The following is a 17220-nucleotide window of genomic DNA, read 5'->3' on the forward strand; positions in this document are numbered from 1 at the left end:
AAAGCTATGGGTGGTGAGGCTTGCCTGTAATCCCAACACTGGTGGAGACAGGTTGATCCCTCAGGCAAGGCTGACTGGCTGACCATCCTAACTTAAATAGCGAATGAGTCCCAGATGGATGTGAGGCCCTGTCAAACAAAGAAACCCAGCCTTGAAAAACCAAAAAGAAAAGTAAATAAAATTAAAATTTAAAAAAATCAAACAAACAGCCACAAAGTGATCAGCACTAAAAGAACAGCAGGTGAGGCTATCCTCTGTGCACACTCCTGCTCCCGTACCTGCACACACACAGGTCTGAGGTTATCCTCAGTGCACACTCCTGCTCCCGTACCTGCACACACACAGGTCTGAGGTTATCCTCTGTGCACACTCCTGCTCCCGTACCTGCACACACACAGGTCTGAGGTTATCCTCTGTGCACACTCCTGCTCCCGTACCTGCACACACATGGGTCTGAAGTTATCCTCTGTGCATAAGTGTGCTCCTGTCCTTGCACACACACGGACCTGAAGATATGGCTCAGCTGGTAGAGGGTTTGTCTGACATGAACAAAGCACTGGATTTCATTTCCAACACCACATGAATCAGGAGTGGTGACAGAGTCCAGTAGTCCCAGCACTCAGGAGTTCAGGACCAGGCTAGGCTACACTGGACCTTATCTCAGGAGAGAGAGAAAAAAAAAGAATCTACAAAAAAGAAAAAGACAAAACCCTATATTTTTTCTTTTTCTAGTACTCAGAATCTCGTGTATCCCCAAAAACGTTTTTATTTTTCTCTGTTGTGTTTGTTATTGTTTGGGTTTTTGTTTGTTAGGTTTTTTGTTTTGTTTTGTTGAGACAAGGTCTCTTAATGTAGCACTGGCTGTTCTAGAATTCACTATGTAGACCAGGCTGATGCTACAGCTATGGTTTTATAGATTGTCCATGGGATAATGGAATTTATATCAAAACATCACAGTAATGCCGGTAGTCTCTTTAAGGTACAGATTGTGATGGGTCTTCATCATACACATGTTTTGGCAGGTAGCAATTTTAATCATGAAACAGCAGTACTGGAAGTGCACATTGCACATACTCCTCCTTGAACAAACAGAATTTGTTGGGATTGGATTGAGTCTTTTCTGTCATTGCTCTTTTGGAATAAAAATGTCTTGGTTCCAGAAATTCTGGAAATAGCATTACTCTAAATAGATTGGATTCTAGGCAGTATAGATAGGACAGCTCCTATTGAAGGTGAAGAAGAGATGAGAAACAGCAAAAAAAAGTAACAGTGCTATAAAAACTATATATCCACATGCAAAATGAAGGAATTGAACCCTATCTCATGCCATATGAAATATTAACAAGAGGCGGGTCATAGGCTTAAATTTAAGATATGAAATTATTGGGCTCTTAGAGGGAAGAAAGTATAAGTAGAAATTTTTATAGCCTTGAGTTAGACATGTTTTTTTTTATTTTTTTGATACCAAGACACAAACAGCAGAGAAAAAAGATATACAAAGTGGACTTATAATTTAGATCTTTGTACCAGAAGGGACACATCAAGAAAGTGTTACACATTCCTATAATCCCAGCAGAAGGAAGCTGAAGCAAGAGGACTTCAGATCAATGCTAGTCTATGCACACAGTGAGACTCAAAATTGGAGAAAAAATGCAAGTGGTGCATCTTATACAGGACTTATATCTAGGACATACAAGGAACTAATATACCATAACAACAGAAAGGCAAACCACACGATTAAAAGTGGAAAAGGATGATAATAGCCAAAGATATGCATATGGACAGTAAGTACCTAAGCAGAAGCCATCAAAGGAATATAGAGCCAAACTACAAAACACACCTAAAGTCATACTAGGTATTTTAGAAGCCTAGAGACTAAAGTATCCAGGCATTGGCTGAATACTGACATGGTGGTCTGAATGAGGATGGCCCCCATCGTCTCAGGCATTTGAAACTTGGTGCCCAGCTGGTGGCACTGCTTGGGGAGGTTCAGGAGGTGTGGCCTTACTGAAGAAGTATGTCATTGAGCTGGGCTTTTGAGTTTATATCATCTCACCCCACGTCCAGATAAGGCTGTTTCACACATGATTAAAGTCATGAGCCATCAGCTTCCTGCTGCCATGGCTTCTATTTGCTATTATGCTTCCCCGCCATCATGGATGCTTATCCCTCTAGAACCCTAAGCCCAAACAAACTCTTCCTTCTATAAATTGCATCTGCTCCTGATGTTTCAGCACAAAACATACAACTGATATTATGCAACATTCATGGGACAGAGTCTGGTAGGCAAGCCCCTTGCAGATCCAACAGATAACTAAGTGCCAAAAGGCACCCCACTGTTAACCTCACCTGGTGACATTTTATAGTATGTGAGTTACAGTCCATGAAAGCAGTCATAAAAACAAATATCTTTCCCCCACAGTTAGCTATGAACTTAGCAAGCACCCTCTCCACTCACTTCTGTTTCTTTTAGGCTGATTATGTGGTCCCTGTGGAAGATCACGATGAAAACTATATCCACCCCAGAGAAAGCATCCCACTGCCTGCTGAGAAAGGTAAACATTCAGAGTTTGGAGTGCCTGAAAGCTTTTAGAAATTAGCCTGCAGTAGGTTGGGGCTCAAGTTGGAGCTCAGAACTGACAGGTTCTTCTCCTTTGTAATCACTCTCCTGTACTCCCCAAGCATGAGCCAACATATTGCACAAAACAATACCTGCATACCCCCTCTCTCCTCCTGCAAAGCATCTCAAAATCCAAGAGTATTTGTGTATGGAAGGGAAGGAGGAGTAGTTAATTTGGCACCACCATGTTTAGCTTTAATACACTTTTTATTAAAACAAAAGAAAGCCAACTTTCTTTTGTCTCCTATCCTCCCAGGTGGGTGGCATTCTGATCCATGTGTACTTTAGCAAATCGTCTTATTTCATTCATTTAATCACTAACATATCCAACCCTGGCTTCCCCTTGAGAAGATTTCTTCAGATGGTTTTGTGATTCAATCTTTGCAGGTTTGACTGATCATCTTTCTCTCTACGAGAACTTTCTTCAGTGGAACATGCCTGTAACCACTCTATGTGCTCATATTTGTGTTTCAGCTCCTATGGTGAATAGATCAACCAAGCCAAACAGCTGCTCCAAGCCAATGTCACCTCCAGGGACTGTCACAGGTAAAGTATTTGGCTTCTTTTAGAATCTGTTCCAAAAGAGATACACAACTAAGATCATACGTGAACAATCACCTATATTCCCAAGTTTCCTGATAATGGGGGGCAAAGTTTTAATCTTGTCCAGGCTCACAGGCTTCCTGCTATTGCCCTGACCTCTACCCACTAGATTCCAAAATCATCTCCCTAAACATGATGGGCAAAAGTATCCCCATATGGTGCCAACTATCTCTGAGTAAGGATCAACATCTAGCCAGGTGAGAACCACAAGTTTGAAGAAACCAAACCACTCAGTCCATAGGGATGTCTCCAAATGGGAATCTGGAGAGAGCATAATGGCTGGCTGGTCTGTAGCGTTTATCAGGAAAGGATAGACGGAATCTGTATTTCTGAGCTTTCTCTAAGTTGGTATCATTTATAATTCTGTTCCTCCTGCCAAAAAAAACAAAAACAAAAAACCTTGAAATATACAAATCCCTATAAAATGTGCAAACTGAATTGCACACTAGTGCAGCCCAAATTTTTGCAGAATTTCTGGGTGGAATCTTTTGTGTGCATTCTTCCGAGATGGGATGCTACATAGTCTAATAATAGCAGAAAATAGCAGTCTTCAAGAATGCTTGCAAAGAGATGGAGCACTGGGGCTTACATGGCTGACATAGGGGGTGGGGTTAGCAGAACAGATGTGGAATATGAAGCTGAAGCAGAGTGATGTGGGAAACACACAGGAGCGGGACACACTGTAAGTGAATTTCCTAACTGGGAAAGTTAGCAGAACTTGCCACCCAACCTCACCTTTAAAACACACACTTGTAAGTTTCTGCTCAGGGCAGATAGAGAGACTGAAGCTTGTTTTCCCCTTTTACTTTCGTGTTTTTGGTACATCATCAATCACACATCTCCCTAAGAGTGTCCCAACCAAGTACTGGGCATGTTCAGAAAGGAAGGTGGGTGCCTGCTGTACCATTGCTGGGGTCATCCCACTGATGGTTCTCTTGATCTGGCTGCACTCTGGGAGAGCAGAAGGGCCTAGCTGGTGAGTAGAGGCGTCTGTCTCCATCCTCCCTTCTCAGTCTCAGAAATACCCTAGCACCCTCCTTTGGAGAAAGACAACAGTGACCCTGACCTGCCCAGCAAGCCTCCAAGGAATGATACAAACTCTTGGTTGGAGCATTTGCCTGTCTGAGCCACCATCTGTTCCACTTGGTGTTAGTGAGGTGCAGATGGCACCTCTGTAGTCCCTAGAGCTCTGCCAGCACCCAGAGACACTGGGGCATTCATCACAAGATACTAATAACCGTCTTGCTTACTAATCCTTTATGAGTTATAATTTGAATATTATATAGAACACTCACCCATCTTAGTATAAAGTCAGTGATTTCTATGAACTGTGGCATTGATGGTAACACATTGTGTAATCATTGCCCCTGCTCACTTTTAGAAAATTTCCATGCCCACCCAGCCCCCAAGATCCCTTGAGTCCATTTTTATATAGTCAGTGCTATTCCCACTCCTGGCTCCAGCAACCACTTGCCTGTATCCATGGCTGCAAACCTGCTTTTGCTGACATTTGGGATAGACAGGCTCACTCACTAGGTGGCCCTGCACATCGGGCTCTTTTCCCTCACTGTAAAGTTTTTAGTCATCAGAAAGTTTTGCTCCTTTCCCAGATTCTGGCTGTGTCTGGCTGATTCTTTAAAATGTCAGATTTATCCTGTTGTCTGACGATAAAAAGTGAATTTGAGAAGTGTCCCCACTTCACGGAGCACCCGAGATGGTGTTTCTAAGAGACCACCCAGCCAGTTTCATGACAGAGAAATAGCTAGAATGCTGTCTTCCTAATGTAAGACCGTGGTGGATTTTTTAAAAAATGTATTTGTCAGGGAACAGGGCATGTTCATGCCTTGGTACACACGAGGAGATCTGAGGACAACTTTGTAAAGTCGGGTCTTTCTTTCACCATGTGGGTTCTGGGGACTGAACTTGGGTCCTCCAGCTTGGTGGCAAGCACTTTTATCTGCTGAGCCACCTCACTGGCCTAAGAGCACATGCTCTGGTTCACTAGAGTGCGGCTAGAAGGCTGTTTCTGGAGAGGAAAGAAAGGGGGGCGTGTTGGCACCCTGGTTGGGGACATGGAGGAAAGGCTAACTCAGTAGACAAATCAGGCAGTGAGTGGGTCTAACAAAGGGTGGAGTGGGGGTGGGGTCTGACTTAGATCTCTTATCTGCTTCCTGCGTTTTTTTTTTCAGACATGGTTGTCTCCTCTGCCCTGAATTCTTCTATCTGAGTATGAGTAGCTAGCCTTTCTTCCTACTGTCAACCTTAATGCTCAGTTTTACTCACAGTGGAACTCACACACCATAGTCAGATGACAGCCCTCTTTTTTTTCATGCCACATGTATAGCTTACTCTATGAGGAGGCGCAGTAATGAAACTGCCAACATGATTGCTCCATCGTCAGGGGAAGTTTTTACTGTGTAAAAGAGAAAAAATATCCAGAGGCACCTGGAAGAGTCCAGAATATGAGACACACACACACACACAGAGAGAGAGAGAGAGAGAGAGAGAGAGAGAGAGAGAGAGAGAGAGAGAGAGAGAGACTGGACATGACCAGGGGGTGGCCAGGGAAGCAGGGGCTGGAGAGATAGTGGAGACAGAGGTAGAGAACAGAGCATAGCAGGAGAGTGAATAGGGAAAACAGCAAGAGAGCAAGATGACAGCAAGACAGAGAACAGCATGAGAGAGAGAGAGAGAGAGAGAGAGAGAGGGTGTGGGGTGAACATATCATGTGGATTGTTAGGAGGATGAGTAGCTGGGAGACGGAAGGGCCTAGATGCTAGCATGGACTTTGAAATGTATAACAGGTACTTGTGAGACTAAGGGAGCCTGGGTGTTGGTAAGCTGAGCGCTGCCCTGGGTATAGTCAATGGAGAGCCAAGGGAAATGACTCCTTTTGGAGGGGAGTGGGGTGGGGAGGGGGTGGGGGCCATTTCACAAGTTTCTAAGGAATGCTAACTTCTGTCTATAGGCCAGAAATCCTTCTCTAGCCAACCTTGAGCTCCCTTCTTGATATCTGGACAGTCTACGACCTAACACTTATGGATGTGGTTTCCTTTCTTCTATATTTTCTAAACTGCGTTTAAGTCAAGTAAGCCATAAACAGGAGCAGTGCTGGAGAAGGCCCAGCTCCACAGGGTCCTGGTAAAGGCCCAGAGCAATCAGGACCACCCTGGCTGGCTTGCCACTGTTTAGTGACATTAGTGCTCAGCAAGTACTGTGTGAGGAAGAGTAGATGGAAAGAATTCCCCGGTGGCTTGACTTAAAATACCTCCAAGACCTTTTTCTCCAGGATGAGATGCCAGGAGGACACATATGTCTCTCCTTCTAGGTTCCTTCCACAGGCCCTGTGGATGCTTCTCAGGGCTTCTACAGACCAGGTCCTCAGCAATACTTGGTAACTGCTTTCTGTGTTTACAGGAAAACTGTACATGGAGCAATGGATCTGACCCAAGCTTACAGGGCATCTCCTGCACATCCATTAGGAACTGGGGACCTCTCTATACAGTAGCCTCTTTGTGAGGTGTTTATTCAGGGCTTGGGAGATGGCTCGGTGAGTGTGAGCACTTACTGGTCAAGATGAGAACCGAGTTTGGCTCTCTAAGCATATATGTAAAAAGTCAGGCATGAGCATGCTTGCAACCGAAACTCCAGCACTGTGGCAGGTAGAGACAGGAGGGTTACTGGGACCTGCTGGCTACCAACCTAGCTCCAGATTTGATGAAAGACCCTGTCTAAAAGGAATGAGGTGGAATAATGGGGCAGGACACCTGTATATACGCCACACACAATGTTTATTCAGTTCAGTTTGACCCCACAAAGTTCTCATCAGGAGCCTTCTTGTCTTACTGAGCAGTAGTGTCCAAGCAGCTACCCCTGTGGGGAATCTGTTGTCTCTCTAACTGGTTCTCTCATGGTTGTCTCGCTCTGTTTTCAGCCAGGCAAGTGGGGAGGCCATGAATATAAGGTCCAGGCTGCTGGGTCCCTTCTATCACTTCTGAAGATAGAAAAATGGCCTAGCTCTTGCCCTCACTTGGCTGTGAGTGAGTAGATATTCTCTGATGTGCATGAGGAGCAGACACTGCACTCAAGTGTGTTATGCATGAACCAGAAGGGCTGTGAGCACCAGGAGGAATGGGTTGAGGCCATATGTCTCTAGGTACATTGCTGAGCATACCTGCACAGTGGTATTTCTTAGCTCCCTCTCAAAGTGACTTTTGTGTGTTTTCACTGGGCTCTCAAAACGAGGGTCCTTTTGTAGCATGAGTTCTTAATAATGAAAGGTCTTAATAATGAAAACCCAGATCAGATATTGGGGGGTTGGTGGCTGAAAGATCAGAGAAGCAAAGTAGCCAGCTACTAGCTCTTACCTTTGCCCCAGAATGAATGGGCAATCCTGTCTCCATGAATCCTCAGACCAAATGCTCTCTCTATGAAAACTCAAACTGCATCCTCAGACTGCCTGCTCCTCAGACTGCACTGAGCCCCTGTCTCCTCCTGCCTTATATTCCTCTCTCTGCCCAGCCATATCACTCCATATCACACCTTAGTGGTGTGATTAAAGGCCTGTGACTCCAAATGTTGAGATTACCTTTGTGTGAGCTCTGTTTCTCTTTTAGAGTGAATCAATTTCATGTATCCCAGGGTGGCCTTGAACTAACAGAGATCCATCTGCCTCTGTCTCCTGAGTGCTAGAATTAAAGGTGTGTGTCACCACTGCCTGGCTTCTATGGCTAATTAGTGTAGCTGCTGGGATTAAAAGTGTGTGCCACCACCGCCTGGCCTCTATTGCTAACTAGCGTGTCTAGCTTTGCACTCTGATCTTCAGGCAAGCTTTATTTGTTAGATCATAAACAAAATATTACAACATCCCTGAACTTGCCCATGAGTCTAAGGAGCAGGTCTTCCAGAAGCATTAGAGTAGCATTCTAACCTACAGCCTGTGTAAGAGATTATTAGTTGGCATTACTTTCCTTTTTTATTTCTCTCTCTCTCTCTCTCTCTCTCTCTCTCTCTCTCTCTCTCTCTCTCTCTCTGTGTGTGTGTGTGTGTGTGTTTGCATTGTGTAGGCACAGATGCATGGGTGCATGTGCATATGGCCTGAGATTGATGAGATTCATTGAGTCAGGGTCTCTCAATCAAACTTAGAGTTCATCGATATGGTTAGTCCTACTCTTAGATTTCTCTACTTTCCAAGACTGGCATTACAAGCAAGTTGCTGTGCCCATCTGGAATATACATGGTCTCTAGGGATCTGAACTTGTGTGGCAAGTGTTCCAACTACTGGACTGTCTCCCACCCCAATGGGAGAAGAAACTTGGCATCTCAAGTTTCTTATTATCTGTGCCCATTCATTTGCCCACTGGCTTTAGTGTCACTAGATACATGCACGTCACTTAAAGTCACAAAAAGCATATGTGTCTCAGAAGTACTAGTCTCACTGATACAGTCATCCCTGATGGCAGAGCACAGTGACTGACTCGGGTATGTTCTGTGCAGGTCGAAACAGTGGGGTCTGGGACTCCAAGTCATCTTTGCCTGCTGCACCATCCCCACTGCCACGTGCTGGGTGAGTACTGATTGAGGACAGTGGTTGTATGAGATCTGGGTGTGTGGGATGGTGGGATCCTGCTGCCCTGAGGACTCCTGTTAGTTCTCCATCCCCATGGTAGCCTTCACATTGGACCAGAAGAGATGCCACTAAAATTGGAAATGAGGAGTCTTGCCTCACATAGAGTCAGTTTTAGCTACAATGTGAGTTCATTGGCTCACTGAGATTTGTAGGCCACCCCAACTTTCAACACCCAATAGTTCTGTGATCTCCAGTCAGGTTCAACCTTTACTTTCTGCTCCCTGGTTTCATTTGCAAGTGGACCTGGCATCAGAAGATGCTTACATCTGAACATGCTTTAGCGTGTTTTGTGGGACAATGATTATGGAATTTAAGGTGACTTTGGAAACTGCTGGGTGGGTATTATGACACCACCACATTAGTTACTTTTCTGTTGCTGTGATGAGACACTATGACCAGGACAGCTTATAAAAGAAACAATTTAATCTAGGCTTAGTTTTGAGTTTTGAGACTATGTTGGCAGAGTGAAGAAATGACCGAGAGCTTATATCTTGATCCACAACCATGAGACAGAGAGGAGAGAGAGAGACACTGAGAATAGTATACGTTTTTGTTGTTGTTGGTGGTGGTTTTTGGGTGTGTGTGTGTGTGTGTGTGTGTGTGTGTGTGTGTGTGTGTAAGAGGTGGGGGCTTCTCTGTGTAGCCTCGGCTGTCCTGGAATTTGCTCTGCAGACCAGGCTGGTCTTGAACTCAGAGATCCACCTGCTTCTGCCTCCTGGGTTCTGGAAGTAAAGTTGTGTGCCACTACTGCCTGGCAGCACAATCTTTTGAGACCTCAAAGTCTGCTCCCAGGGACATAGCTTTTCTAACAAGGCCACATCTCCTAATCCTTCCCAAACGGTTCTTCCTACTAAGAACCAAGTATTCAAATATGTAAGTCTATCGGGGACATTTTTATTCAAGCCACCATATACTCTATACAATTATGTTGGCTCAATAGGTTGTTATAAAAATACACTTATGAGCTGGGAAGTTGGCTCAGTGGTTAAGAGCAGGCAACACTCTGCCAGAGGACCTGAGTCTGATTCCCAGATGCATGCCAGGAGGCATGTACCTATTATTCCAGCTCCAGGGGATCTGACAAATCTGACCTACACAGCACCTATCCAAACACCCTCCCCCCCGCCTCCCCCCCCCACACACCATATATATACACACACAAACCATATACACACTTACACACCACATACACATACATGTGCACACACACATGCACACATATTTTTAATAAAATAAATATTTTAAAAGCACACTTACACACATACAAAATTGGCCTACATGGTTAAAATCTTAATTCTACCCCAGTGGAAACCAAATAAGCCTTAATTTTGGGGGCTTATTAACCAACATTGCACTCCTCTCTTGGCTTTACTTTGAGCAGTTACTTAGTTTTTCTGAACATGTTTCTTGATCTCTAAAATGTGACAATAATAGAAAAAATAATCGAGTCAGGGTCTCACTGTGTAGTCCTGGCTGGCCCGGAATGTGCTATGTAGGCCGGGCTGGCTGGCTGCCTTTGCCTCCTGCATGCTGGAATTAAAAGCCCATGTCACTATATGCAGCTTCTCATAGGTTTTCAGTTTGTTTGAGACAGGGTTTCACTATATACATGACACACACTTGGAAAGGTCGTTTAAATGGTTGAAGTAACCTGTGAGGAGCTTAGCCTAGTTCCAGACAGACTTCTTACAGACAATGTTATTAGTAGTCTTCTCTCACTTCAGCTTTCAGACAAAACAGGAGAGGGTGCAGTGGGGAGGAGGAGAGAAGAGAGTGGTGGGGAGCTGAGTCGAGGAAAGGGAAAAGAATTAAAGCTAAATTCCAACAAGAAGCATAAAGCCTTAGCAACAGTAAGTCTAGGCTCTATTAAAGCCAAGATAAAGGCGTAGGTGCAGACATTTGGGACCGTGCACCACAATGGCTTTGAGTTAGCTGTGTTTTGGATCTCTAGGAAGACAGGCATTAGAGAACAGTCACCTTGTAGTAGAGAAGATGTGAATACAGGAAGGTGATGGTTGCAACCTCACCTGTGTGACCTGGGACCCCAGGTGGTACCCATGGAGTGTCAGGGGTATGGGAAGGGCTCTGCATTTACCTCGCCTCAGTTCAGATGAGGAAGCTAGAGTACACAGGTGCCTCATGGCCAAAAGAAGGGGCCCAAGGTCACCAAGCAGGAGACAAGAGCTGTTCTGATGTCTCTTGGCAACTGGGCCCCTGTTTATTCACAGTAATGTGGTGGTTTGAAAAAGAATGGCTCCCATAGACTCAGAGATTTGAATGCTTAGGGAGTGGCCCTATTTGAAAGGATTAGGAAGTGTGGCCTTGTTGGAGGAAGTGTGTCACTGAGGGTGGACTTTGAGGTCCCAAAAGCCCACACAAGGCCAAGAGTCAGTCTCTCTCTCTCTCTCACTCTCTCTCTCTCTCTCTTCTCTCTCTCCTCTCTCTCTCTCTCTCTCTCTCTCTCTCTCTCTCTCTCTCTCTCTCTCTCTGTGTGTGTGTGTGTGTGTGTATCTGTCTGTCTATGTGCCTATGGATCAATCAGGACATATCTCTCAGCTATTGCTCCAGCACCAGCCCACATGCCACCATGCTCCCTGTCACACTGATAATGGACTAAGCCTCTAAAACTGTAAGCAAGTCCTCAACTAAATGCTTTCTTTTCAAAGAGTTGTCTTCGTCATGGTGTCTCTTCACAGCAACAGAGCACTGACTAAGACAGTTAACCCTTCCCTGTTGGGAGGATCACCACAATGAACTCCCCGGTCCATCCTTATCTATTCTTCAAGAGCGGTCTTCCTACCCACTGTTTTCATTTCAATGGTTTAGGTCTAAGAAGAAGGTGGTAGCTCTGCTTCATCTTCCCTGTGTTTCACAAGGCTAATCTTTTATTCCTCAGGAAGAAAACAGCTACACCACTGAAGACAGTAAGTTGATTCTGCACTTGAAAGTGCTTCACATTTCCTGCAGCATCTATTGTTAGCCACTTACTTAACGCTTCCAGTTGTGCTTGACACAGCAGGCTTAGCAACTGAAGCAGCTGCCGCCCAGACAACCCAGAGGAGCTTCTAACGCTCAGGTAGCTGGGAAGGTTCTACTCCTGGCCATCTGGTCCTTGCTGGACTCTGTCAGCCTCCCTGAATGTGTGCAGAGATCACAGAAGATGTGCGGGCATCCATGCCTCCATTGCTGCAGGAAGCCCCTGTCCACTTCCTGCCTTGCTGACCCCAGAGCAACTGGCAGACCACTGTGTATCAGATAAAGAACCACAGACTAAACTCAGCTTCTGGCCAGAATGGGGTGACCCTGAACAAGCCCATGATGAAACGCAGCCCAGCTGAAATTGAGCTTACATTAGAACCCGACAGTGACTATCACTTAGGATGCATAGAAGGTGGGACTGTGAGACCAAAGCCAGGTGCCCAATGCCCACTGCACAAGCACTACTGCCTGAAAGCTTCTGTGTGTGTGTGTATGGGGGGGGTCATAGTGTCCATCAACACTCTTGACAGATGAGTGATGTCCTCACAATGAAATGTACTGCTCCTCCCATGAGACACACCGATGCAGTTTTCAATGAATAGACACTGCTTTAGCCTTGTTGTCATGATTTAGAGTAGCAGCATCAAATCTCTACCAGAATATTTAATATTGCTCTTGAAAGACTCTCAGATTGAGGAATCTCCAACCTGGACAGTTGCCCAAGAACTCAATATCCAGTCCAGTTGATGCAAACTGCTAGAGGCTTTATTGAAGTTGTTTAACGAGCTAACCCCATGTAAGCTCCAGCCTTTCATCCATCTACCATGGCGGATAGCTAGGAAAGTCGCTGCGAAGCCACTGCATAGAGATCTTATAGGGCAGCATAAGGGGAGTGTCTAGGGGTATGCACAGGCTCAGGATTGGTGTGCCTCCAGGCTTGGAGGGTTTGCCCTGTGTTGATTGGTCAACTGGTTGTTATGGCCCATAGGCCCTCCCAGGGTGGTTGCTATGCTCTGCGCGTCATTGCTGTGCGCTTGTCCGTAAAGCACACCCAGGGTCGTAAAGCATAGCGCCACCAGCTAACTTCTGATTGGTTCCTTGCCACGAGGCAGGCATCTGACCTCCTAGAGACCAAGGCAAGGTCAGGCAAGCACGTGTTAGGCTGTTATGGCTGCCGAAATGGGGAGGTGGTCCCTTCACTCTGACTTTTATTGTTCTGCTTTGTTGAGTGTCTGTCTTTTTTTTTTTCCTCATCACAGACTCCAGTTACCTCTCTACCGAATGCATCAAATGTTTGTGAAGGTAAATGTATTTATTCTGAAGGTTGAGCATGTACTCTAAAAGTAATTTTTCAATTAGCAATTTGCATATGAATCTTTAATTCTGAATTTCTTTCATTATTTATGAGGCAAGTGTTACTATGAAGCCAACTCGTCTGAATGATTGGTATTTTGCATTGTAGTAGTGAGTAGCAAAGCCAGCTCAGAGCAGGCAGGAGCTGTGGAGAAGGCTGTGGCCTGCCTGCCACTTGCCTATTGCAGAGAGCCACAGCCAGCTAGAAAGCAGTATGGCGGTACAAACCTTAGAGCCACCTGCATGTCTCAGAACAGCTTAGACAAGGTAATGAATTCTTAAAACTCTGTTCATTTAAAGTGTTAGACCCCCGAAAACTCAAGTATCCGGGGTCTCAGGCCAGGTTCGCGGTCACCCCAATCACCAGGCGGATTCGAGAGCTTGCTGCAAACTGCACGAGGCTTTATTGTAATTTAACGAACTAACCCCATGTTAGCTCGGGTCTTTCACCCACCCGCCATGGCAGACGGCTAGAAAAAGACGGCTCCTAAGGTCTCCCCAAAGATCTTATAGGGCAGCGTAAGGGGAGTGTCTAGGGGTACGCACAGGCTTACGCACAGGCTCATGATTGGTGTGCCTCCAGGCTTGGAGGGCTTGCCCTGTGTTGATTGGTCAACTGGTTGTTATGGCTCATAGGCCCTCCCAGGGTGGTTGCTATGCTCTCTACGTCATTGCTGTGCGCTTGTCCGTAAAGCACACCCAGGGTCGTAAAGCATAGCGCCACCAGCTAACTTCTGATTGGTTCCTTGTCACAAGACAGGCATCTGACCTCTAAGTGACCAAGGCAGGTATATGGCAAGCACATGTTCGGCTGTTATGGCTGCCAAAAGGGAAGCCGGTTCCTTCATTCCCCCATTTTCTTTTTTGTAAATTCCAATCATGGAATTGCTGTCTCTCTAGCATCCCCATCAGGGAGTGATAGATACTGTCATCCCCATGCAAGGGAGTTCCTTTTGACTTAGCATTTTAACCAGGGAAAATGGACGGCGAAATTCTTTTCCAAACTGCTTCCTGCTGACTTTGGGACGAAGTTAGGGACCCCAGAAGGTTGAAATGCTAGTCAAAAGCAAAAAGGAATTTAGGCAATGGGGAATTTATTAGGGGCTTCTGGTTAGCAGACACTGTTGCAGAGACAGGGGGTGTCCATATCAGCTGGACTGGTTCACATCCATAGCAAGTCTAGGGCTCGCAGTCTACTTAGAACAGCCTGTAGTCAGCAACTGATACTCAGATGTCAGCCAGAAGCAGAAACCTGTTTAAGACATGTTTAAACTAGGAACAGAGGTTAAAACTTATTTACTGAAGCCCACAGTACAGAAAAAGTAGATATCTGGATATCTGTTTAAACAGCAGGAACATACTTAGCAAAAACTACAGATTTGGGCTATAAGCATGTACATTTTTCTTCTGTCCAGAGTGCCAGGTATGGATTGGACAGAGGTGCCTTTGGCCTGATGAAAAGCCCTTTAAGTTTGTACTTAGATGACAACCAAAATAAACTTAAAAACCTTGAGCTTGTGCCTGAACAGTAGATAGTTACTATTTTATCAGCTAACATACTGACTAGTCTATAGTGGATCTGACTGACTGATGCTGTCAAGCTGACAACCAGTAATATTTCAGAGATCTGAGAAGGGTATATTTTGTCCGAATCTACTAAAAAGTGACAGAAGCCAGTTAGAAGTAGGTCCATATACAGTTAGCCAAACCCAAGCTTCTCCATTACCGTTGGAGGCAGCTGTCTCAAAGACCAGCAATCTTCGCCAGGCCTATACTGTGAGAGTTTTTTTTTTTCTCTCTGTGGAAGAGGGACATGGAAAAGACTGACCTTGTTTTGTCTAGGCAAAGGGGTGCAATCAATTTTCCAGTGTCCAGCAGCTTTGTCCACAGTCTCGGCTAGGTTCTGGCAGGCGGCAGGTATCACATCTGAGCATCTCGCTCACTGGTCCAGGTGCAGGAACTGAGGTGCCTCGTAATCTTCTTTGGAGACTTTGGGTCACTGTCAGGATCTGGCAGTCTGTCTGACATTATAAACTTTAAAGATAACAATTTAAATGCCATATTCTGAAGATCTCTGAAGCATTAGAGGTCTGTTTTAATTACTTGCCTTAAGCATACAAGAAGCACACAGGTGGCTAGGTAAAGTCTTCTTTTTGTAATTAATTTTTTAGTCTGACTGTAACTGGTTTTAACTTAGTAAGATGTTTGAAACAGCACAGCTGAACTTAAAACTGCATAGAGCTACCTTATATTCCTTAAACAGTAGCTTAACTTCTTTCTGAGGCAGGGTTTTTCTGTGACTTTGGAGCCTGTTCTGGAATTCGATCTGCCAGACCAGGCAGGCCTTGAACTCATAAAGATCCATCTACCTCTTATTCCCGAATGCTGGGATTAAAGGCGTATGCCACCAACGCCCTAAACTTAAAGGCGTGTGCCATCAACACCCTGAGCTTAAAGGTGTGTGTCACCAACATTCTAAACTTAACTTCTGAAAACACAAACTGTACCGTCTTATATAGATCAGCATCTTTTATAAAACAAGAACTTTACACTGTCAGGCTTTGCTTAAAAATAATTCTAAATTGAAGCTCTTTAAGTACAAACATTAATAAAAACAAACATTTGAAAACTGGTTTTAAAAAGAAATTTAAATTCCCTTAAGGTCTTTCTGTAATATATAGAAGCATTAACATTTTAAATCTTAATTGAAAAACTTGTTTCTAAGATGGTACCTCTAATTTCCATGCGGTCACCTTTAGTCAAGATGGCGGTTTAAGTATTCTTTTTTTAACTTTAGCAAAATGGCGACCAGTCAAGTCATGTGACCAGTTGGCCATGTGCTGGCTAAACCAGGAAACAGAACATTTTAAAACAAATATACATAAATTACTTGAGAAATAAACAGGACTTTTTAAAACAGAATTAGCTTAATATGGTTAAAATTTTAGACATGAGAAACCATAGCACAGTTTACATTTTTTTTGGCTAGTAACAACCTTTTCTCTGACCTTTAATAACTTTCCTCTGACCTTTTATAACTTACTTTAACCCTCTATAACTTTCTGTAACAATCTTTTTCTCTGACCTCCAACAACTTGCTTTAACCCTCTATAACTTTTATCATTTGCTTTAACTCTCTTTAACCTTTTATTTTATTTCTCTGACTTTCTTAGACATTCTTAGACAATTGTTTTTCTTTATTACTTAAGTCTTTTACATTTTTTTTTATTTTTTAGTTAATATAAAAATTTTGTCAAAGTCCCTTTTATAGTTCTTAATAACTTTAAGGCCATTTAGATGTCCGGATCAGGCCAGATAAGTTCATACGCTCGAGCTCCATGTGCTCAAGGCAGAGAGACCTGGGGTAGGGGTGCTGCTGGTAACCCCAGACCCTAGGCCAATCCAGGTGTGGGAAAAAGACTCCTGCGGCCCCCCTGCATACCATGTGTGTAGAGCACAAAGAATGCCGGGCAGCTAGGCAAATGGCAGGGACCCACGGGACCGGCAAGTGGGGATAGGGAAAGACTCACCTACATGGGCCAGGCTCAGCTGTAAGGGCTGCAGCAGTGGTTCGAGTTCAGAAAAGCAGCCTCGGGGGACTCCAACATAACACATTCTAACCCGTGACACATGGCAGAACTCCTTTCCCGTGCCATGTGCTTAGGGCAACAAGAAAAGACCCCTGACCCATGCATGTCACAAACATGGAGACATTAGACAGGACAGACATTATACAGGACAAACCGCGGCAAAGAAATGGTGCCCCAAACCAAAATTACAACCAAACCTTGGACTTTCATCCAGGGTGGAACCAAGGTTCTCGCAAGTCTGCTTACCCTATGGTTCAATTACAAATTCTGCGCAGATCAAATACAAATTACAAATTCTGCGCAGATCAAATCAAGCAACCCTCGGACTTTCATCCAGGGCAGGACTTCAGGGTCTTCCCCAGAAGTCCGAATTACAAATACAAATTCTGCGCAGATCAAATACAAATCATGGCACCAAACCAACAACACAGCAAGAGACAAAACAA

The 17220-nt window shown here is 44.7% G+C and overlaps 1 protein-coding gene across 1 annotated transcript in view; it reads left to right on the forward strand.

The window, feature by feature from the left end:
• Blnk (B cell linker) overlaps window positions 1-17220 on the forward strand; it is a 77627-nt gene that overhangs the window by 42801 nt on the left and 17606 nt on the right. The window contains exons 8-12 of the mRNA XM_027407341.2: window positions 2474-2555; window positions 3095-3166; window positions 8720-8789; window positions 11749-11776; window positions 13091-13133. Of these exons, the coding sequence (XP_027263142.1) occupies window positions 2474-2555; window positions 3095-3166; window positions 8720-8789; window positions 11749-11776; window positions 13091-13133 (295 nt within the window). The remainder of the gene's footprint in view (window positions 1-2473; window positions 2556-3094; window positions 3167-8719; window positions 8790-11748; window positions 11777-13090; window positions 13134-17220) is intronic.

Source organism: Cricetulus griseus, chromosome 3, assembly GCF_003668045.3.
Source record: "Cricetulus griseus strain 17A/GY chromosome 3, alternate assembly CriGri-PICRH-1.0, whole genome shotgun sequence".
In the NCBI taxonomy this organism is placed as follows: domain Eukaryota; kingdom Metazoa; phylum Chordata; class Mammalia; order Rodentia; family Cricetidae; genus Cricetulus; species Cricetulus griseus.